General features: G+C 45.4%; 1 protein-coding gene across 1 annotated transcript; it reads left to right on the top strand.

The window, feature by feature from the left end:
- Positions 1-3518: 3518 nt before the first annotated feature.
- Positions 3519-7225, top strand: LOC122841724 (transcriptional regulator Myc-B-like). Its single transcript, XM_044135284.1, has 3 exons — positions 3519-3701; positions 4396-5068; positions 5475-7225. The coding sequence occupies exons 2-3, from the start codon at positions 4402-4404 to the stop codon at positions 5984-5986; spliced, it is 1179 nt and encodes a 392-aa protein (XP_043991219.1). The 5' UTR covers positions 3519-3701; positions 4396-4401; the 3' UTR covers positions 5987-7225.

Consider the following 7225-nt stretch of genomic DNA (forward strand, 5'->3'; position numbering starts at 1 on the left):
AATCCTATTGGTCAGTTTATTTTTTCTGTGAGCTAAAAATGATGAGTGGAGTTTGAATCTCTCGTTGTTCTAAGATCCTGTCTGAGTTTTTTACAGTGTGCAGCAGTTCCAGCAGATGTCTAAAAAAAATGTCCGACAGATTAGAAGGTAAAACTATCAGTGACCTGCAGGAGAACAACCAGATCTCCATCATGTGAGCATCGAACAAAACCAGCACAAAACTAAACCACTGAAGCAGAACACACTTTATTTTATTTTATTTTAACACAAACGATGTTAAATAATAAAGACATGGAAGTGAAGCCTATAAACCCAGTAGATCCACGTCCAGAGGAGGATGTAGATTCCAGGTCCAGGTGGTGTCAGAGTCCAGAGGAGCAGAAGGTGAAGCAACAATGTTTGATTCATTGGGGAACGTTTCCACTAGATTAAATGGTTAAATCCAGTTTTAGCTCGATGCTCAGGAAGAGCAGCAGAGGTCAGTTAACTGGTGACCCATCAGCTCTCCAGGTCAGGAAACATCAAAGAAGCTCATAAACCGGCGACCCAACAGAACCGACCCGGTAAAAAGCTCCACCGGGATCCAAACCGTTGTTAGAACTACGAGAGGTTCAAACTCTGATCATTCAGTTTTAGCTTACAGAAAAAACACCAAGCCGACAAATAAACAAAAGCAAACTGACCAATAAGATTTAAGCTCTGGGGTGACCTTTGACCCCCCACAGACTCAGATGTGCAAGATGTTTTGACACATAAGATCTTTATTTCCTCCACAATTTTGTTAATTGTAAAGAGGGTTCGATAATAAACATTTCAGAAATTATTCTTTTCTTTTTTTACTTGAAGGAAAATCTTAAGGTAGGCAAAGAGGGAGCAGCCTGCAGGCGCCGCCGCCCTCCGATAAAATCCTGCAGGCGCCGCCGCCCTCCGATAAAATCCTGCAGGCGCTGCCGCCCTCTGATAAAATCCTGCAGACGCCGCCGCCCTCCGATAAAATCCTGCAGGCGTCTGACCGGTTCTGAACTTTAACCATAGAAAAGAGTTTTATGCATAAAGCAATTTATTTTAAACATTTTTTGTAATTTACTTTAAAAAAATCTAAATATAAACAAATGTTATTAATTCAATGTAAAAACATTAAATTAAATCATTTCTTTGGCAGTGCTCCCTAATGACTATGGCTATTTTTAGAACTTGCTCCACAGGCGACTGACCAGGTCCCCTCAGGCGACCGGGGCCCTCGGGCCCCATGTTGGTGACCCCTGGTCAACACTCCCATCTTTCAGGAAGTCTTAATTTTTGTGCCCTGCTATCAGCCAGCTACCATCCTCTTATATCAGCAGTGAAAAATTATAAATATACACTACATGATGCAGGCACGTGCAGAGGGGGGGCAAAGGGGGCTGGAGCCCCTGCCCTTTTTATCTGTGATGCCCCTAGTGCAATTTAAGAATTTTTTTAAAATTATTTTTAATCTGTATGTCAGAAGGTCTGTTTGTGCCCCTCAGCAATAATATTTAGTTAAATTTAAGTTAGCAAAATAAACTAGTCTGGCTGCCCTCAGTCTAATAATGACTCTCAGAGCCTCCACGTTGTTCAGACTCCGGGTCCATGGTGAGGAGGAGGAGGATCTGTGTCCTCTAACTATCAAATTATGGGAAAGAATATTTTTTATACATTGGTTTGTGAATAAAAACGTAGGTCTGATGTTGACGTTAAAAAAAACTGTATATTTTTATAATCGTCTTTACAATAACGGGACAAAATCCGCCTCGTCCCTAAACACAGAAATGCTTCAGCTGCAGAAAAAACTTCTGACTTTAAATTCATGATTCTGCTAAAAGCCCGGTTCGGTTCACTACAGGCAGCTTGAGTCGGTCCACCGCAAGTCGCAACGCAGCTCAAAGCCCCGGTACCACCTGGTACCCACCCGGTACCACCCGGTACCCACCCGGTACCCACCCGGTACCACCCGGTACCCACCCGGTACCACCTGCTGACTGTTTGCTCTGCTTCTCCTTAACGTTTCTACCAGGCGGTTTAAAGCCGCTGCTGTCGGGATCTGGGCTGGAGGTTCTCGGCTGTAGAAGTTATTGCAGAACCTCAAATGTTAAAGGAAGATTCGGCCCGGAGCATTTGGGCCGAATCTCTTCAAAGTGACTCTGATGGAGAGTCTGAGGGAGTAATGAGGAGGAGTGGCCACCAGGGGGCGCAGTGCAGCAGCAGAAACAATACAAAGCACTGAGTAATGACAATAATCTTCATCATCATCATCATCATCATCATCATGCCTGCTGCTCTATCTGCGCTCCTCACTCACAGAATGTATTGGCTGCATTTACTGACACACTTAAACAATTTGTTAGATTATATTAGTCTGATTTTAGTGCAACAGTTTATTTAAAGTTTCATTTTGCTGGTTTATTCTGTTGAAACTGTTTCCGTTGCAACATTAGAGCAAATAAAGGGTTTAATTTTATTGTATTAAATAGTTTTCCGGTAAGTTTAGAGAAAAAGTACCGTTAGATGAACGCAGTTTGTGATTTTCCCCAGCGGAGGGCAGCAGAGCAGATTTACATAAAAACTATTTTTATGTTTTATGTTATAATTCTGTATATGTGATATAAAACTGTTTCTGATTATAGTTTTTTCTATTTTTTGCCAATAAATTTGGGTTTTGAGTCATTTTCTAAAAATGTATCAGTTATGAGGTTTTCATAACTTGTTAATATTTAGACAGAATCCAGACTTCATGTTTTAGTTTAGATCATATTTAAAATATTTTTATATCATTTTATTGTTTCACTTTCCATTACATTTTTTTCAATGTTTTATTTATGTTTAAAATAAAAAATGATTCATTTTATGACTGGCTGAATCAAAGCAAATTAAATTTAAATCATTTTTACATTTTACATTTGTTTTTGAATATTTATTTTGAAAACCTAAAATTATTGGGTGAGGTTTAAATATTTTATGGTTTTAGGACTTTTAACAATTTGTGATCATTTATTATTTAAAATATTTTTTAATTTCTTACAATAAAAACATTTGTTTGATGTTTTTATGGGTCTTTTATGTTCATAAGATCTATAAAACTTCTCGTTCATCTATTTGTAAATCATTTTTCAGGTTGTTCTCAGTAATAAATCGATTATTTATTTTCCTTGTTTTCCTTCTTTGTTTTTATGACATCATCACTGGATCATCTCGGGTTTCCCGGAACTTTCTCCCCTTGCATCATTTACAGTCAGTCTGGACCACCCGAACCGTTACACCGCACATCCGCAGAATAAACTAGTTCCCTCTTTAAACCGGTCCTCCGACCCGGTTAGACCCGGTACCGGTACCGGAGCCCCGCTGCTCTGTCGGAACCAGCGGTGCTGATGCTTCGCGGCGGGTCAGAGAGCAGAAAGAGGCGCTTTTTAGATTGTTACGTAGAAGATGAGTGGCGGGAACGTCGTGACGTCAGCGGAAAGAAAAGAAGTCGGAGGGTATAAATGCGTGACGTTCGGCTGGATGCGGTGATTCAGACTGAGAGCTGATCGGAGGAGAACATCAGCTCAGAAAAACAACAACAACAACAACAACAACGACAATAATCCGGTTGTTGATCCGGATCCATCTCTCTGGTTCTCAGCAAACTTTCATCTGAAGATTTTAACTTTTTCTTCAGAAACTTTGAAGATTTCTGTTCAGAGGTGAGTTCATCAGCTCGATTAAATATTCATAAATCTTATATTTAATCCGTGATGTTTCTGTTTGACTCTAAATAAACTGAAACATGTGGATAAAAACATCTAAGATGTTTGATTAAAGTCACTTTTTATGTCCAGATTTATAACAGAACAGAGTTTTATCGTCTTTATGTTAATTAATGTTTGAGTTTTTAAATTAAACCAGAGTCTGATCAGCTGCCGAACTTCTTCTTCTTCTATGGTTTTATGTAAATATGATGATTCAAACTGCATTAATATGTGTAATTAGCCGAGACAACAGAACCCAACCAGAACCAGCAGATTATCTCAGAAATATGTAAACATGTTCGGTTGACTTTTATTAAAATAAATTCACTTTCTCATATTTCCTAGAGAAAAAAGAATAAAAAAAATTATTTTAGATTTGTTCAAATAAATGCAAAATAAGCAGATATGATTGTTAACTTTTTGGATTTATCCTGATAATTTGGGTCTTAAAGGAGATTTTTAACAAAATAAAGTTCTTTTTTATCTGGATCTGATTGGCTGCGCCTGCTTAACTGATTATTCCTATGCTTTTGCAGTCAGTGAACGCATCATTTAAGGTTCTGATGGTAGAAACAGATTCAGCAGTTTGGACCCGACAGGATCCTTTTATTTCTTGTTGAAGTCACGTTTAACTCTGTTTCCTGTGCAGGCGGCCATGATGGCGGTCATGTTGGCCACGCCCCCAGCGCCCAACGACTTCGACTCCATGCAGCCGTGTTTCTTCCTGGGCGGAGACGATGACGACGTCTTCCCCAGCCAGCTGCTCCCCGGTCCCGGCGAGGACATCTGGAAGAAGTTTGAGCTCCTGCCGACGCCGCCCACGTCCCCCAGCCGGACCCCGACCCGTTCGGACCCACCGCTGTCCGCCGCCGACCACCTGGAGGCGCTGTCGGACCTGCTGGACGAGGAGCTCCGCCCCAGCGCCGCGCTGCAGTCCTTCATCATCCAGGACTGCATGTGGAGCAGCAGCTTCGCCGCAGCCGCCAAGCTGGAGCGGGCCGTGTCCGAGCGGCTGGCGTGCCTCCGGGCCCGGCAGAACCCGACCGACACCAGCGGGCTGGCGGCTGGTTCTGATGCACAGGACGAGACCGGGTACCTGCAGGAGCTGCAGGGTGGGGCAGCCGCGTGCATCAACCCTTCTGAGGTCCTGCCCTTCACGCTGACGGGCCAGAACCAGAACCAGAACCAGAACCAGAACCAGAACCAGAACCAGAACCAGGACCAGAACCAGGACCAGAACCAGGACCATGACAATGGAGTGGCAGTGGAGGTCGGGTCAGAGTTGAGTCTGGAGACGCCGCCGCTCAGCAGCAGCGAATCAGGTGAGAATCTGGAGACGTTTGGTTCTGATACAGTGGCGACCCCACAGGGGGCTCCGGGGGGGCCGTGACCCCCACAGGGGGCTCCGGGGGGCCTGTGACCCCACAGGGGGCTCCGGGGGGCCTGTGACCCCACAGGGGGCAGCGGTCGGGCTTGTTACCCCACAGAGTCACTTTGTTCCTTCAAGACATGAATGTAAACCCAATAAACAATACATTTATCAACTTAAAAATAAAATTTCAAAGTAAAATTTCAAATATCTTAATTATCTAAATTTTTCACATAAATATTTAGATAAATTTGGGCCCCATCTGGTCACCCCATGAACATTTTTTGGAGTTTTTCCTTCTGGTCTGATGAAGTTCTGCTCGTCTCTTCGCTTCATCCATGTTGGTTCTGTCTCCACAGAGGAGGAAGAGGAGGATGGTGAGGAAGAAGAGATTGACGTGGTGACGGTGGACAGACGGAGGACGTCCCGTCGGTCCCCTCTGGTCCTCAAACGCTCCCTCATCAACATCCAGCAGCACAACTACGCCGCCCCGCAGCCTGCTGGGAAACGGCCCAGGACAACAGAGAGCGCCGCCATGTCGCCGTTGGCGACGGCGAGGCAGAGGTGCGGCGGTCGGCGCTGCTGGAGCCCGCGGTCGGACAGCGAGGACGAGGACAGACGCAGGACTCACAACGTGCTGGAGCGTCAGCGGCGCAGCGAGCTGCGGCTCAGCCTGCTGGCGCTGAGGGAGCAGATCCCGGCGCTGGCCGCCAACCACAAGGCGGCCAAGGTGGCCATCCTGCAGGGGGCGACGGCGTTCATCCGGGAGGCGCGGGCGGACGAGCGCAGGCTGATGAAGAAGAAGGACGAGCTGACGAAGAGGAGCAGGGAGCTGCAGCGCCGCCTGGAGCGGCTCCAGACGCTACATTAGCCGCTGAACGGCTGTTAGCTAGTTTCCATGTTGGAAACGGAGGCGGAGTCAAAATGACTGCAGGACAGAACCGGGTTCTATCAGAACCGCCGGGTCAGAACTTTTATTTATTTACTCTAATTTAACCTAGCTGTGTTTAATTTGTCCTCCTGTTGTGAAATGATTTTATTTTTATATTTTATAGAAATCAAAGATGTCAAAATAAAAGCCCTGCTTTCTCTGGACCAAAGGTTCTGTTTTGCTTCGACCCGTTTCCTCTGAACCGGGTCGGATTTCTGATGTCATTCCTGAGGGATGAACTCAGGAGTGAATCCGATCCGCTGAGCCGTTTCCTGGAATTTATTCCTCCGTATGTTCCGGGTCGCTCCGCGGTCCAATCAGACGTGTCCTCTGAGGTCCAGTTGGCCCGGTTCCTGTCATTGTGTCATCCAGGACCGTCTGACCTGGAAGCAGCGGCCCGGTCGGTTCTGGTTCTGTTCCCAATGAAGTCGGAGGAAAAACTGGGTGAAAGTTCAGCTCCGGTCCGATTAAAGTCCGGATCCGGGACCCAGAACCTGGCCGGTTCTGGGTTCCTGGTCCGAATCTCAGAGATGAAGTCCAGGACTGAAACAGTTTCCTTCATTCAGGGAGAAATTAACCATTTAACTGCTTTACTGACAGACCCCAGCAATTCCCCTTCAAAATAAAAGCATCAGCTTTATTTATCTCACCAGAACCCATCAGAACCAAAACGGCCCGGTTAGTATTGGGCTGCATTTGCTGCTAAATCTGGACTCTGGCAGAACCGCAGCTTCTTCCTCCCTCCTGCCAAAAACAGTAAAACAGGAAGTGGTGGCAGGCGGGTCACACACACTGAGTCAGAACCTGAGTCAGAACCTGGGCCAGAACCTGGGCCAGAACCTGAGTCAGAACCTGGGCCAGAACCTGGGCCAGAACCTCGGTCCGGTCCGCTGACTCACAGTCCGGGTCTCCAGCTGGTTCTGCTGGTCCGGATCCGTCAGCCGTGAGTCACGACTTTCCTCTTCCTGTTGGCTCTTGATCCAGGTTCTGCTGATCCAGATCCAAACCTTCAGAACCAGAACCAGAACCAGAACCAGCTTCTTTATGGAGCCATAAAACAGTTTATTGAAATATGTTCAGTCTGTTGGTTAAAATCAGTTTTATTACAGTTTCTTCTTCGTAATTCTATTTAATTACAAAAGATTAAATTTAGATAAATTATCTTGGTTTTTAAAATCA

This window comes from Gambusia affinis, linkage group LG12, assembly GCF_019740435.1.
Source record: "Gambusia affinis linkage group LG12, SWU_Gaff_1.0, whole genome shotgun sequence".
Lineage (NCBI taxonomy): Eukaryota > Metazoa > Chordata > Actinopteri > Cyprinodontiformes > Poeciliidae > Gambusia > Gambusia affinis.

What these genes read in the sequence shown, in the direction of transcription:
- LOC122841724 (XM_044135284.1), top strand. Translation starts at nt 4,402, where the DNA reads ATGATGGCGGTCATGTTGGCCACGCCCCCAGCGCCCAACGACTTCGAC. An exon ending in GCTCAGCAGCAGCGAATCAG is followed by an intron (nt 5,069 to 5,474) that starts GTGAGAATCTGG and finishes CTGTCTCCACAG; the next exon opens with AGGAGGAAGAGGAGGATGGT.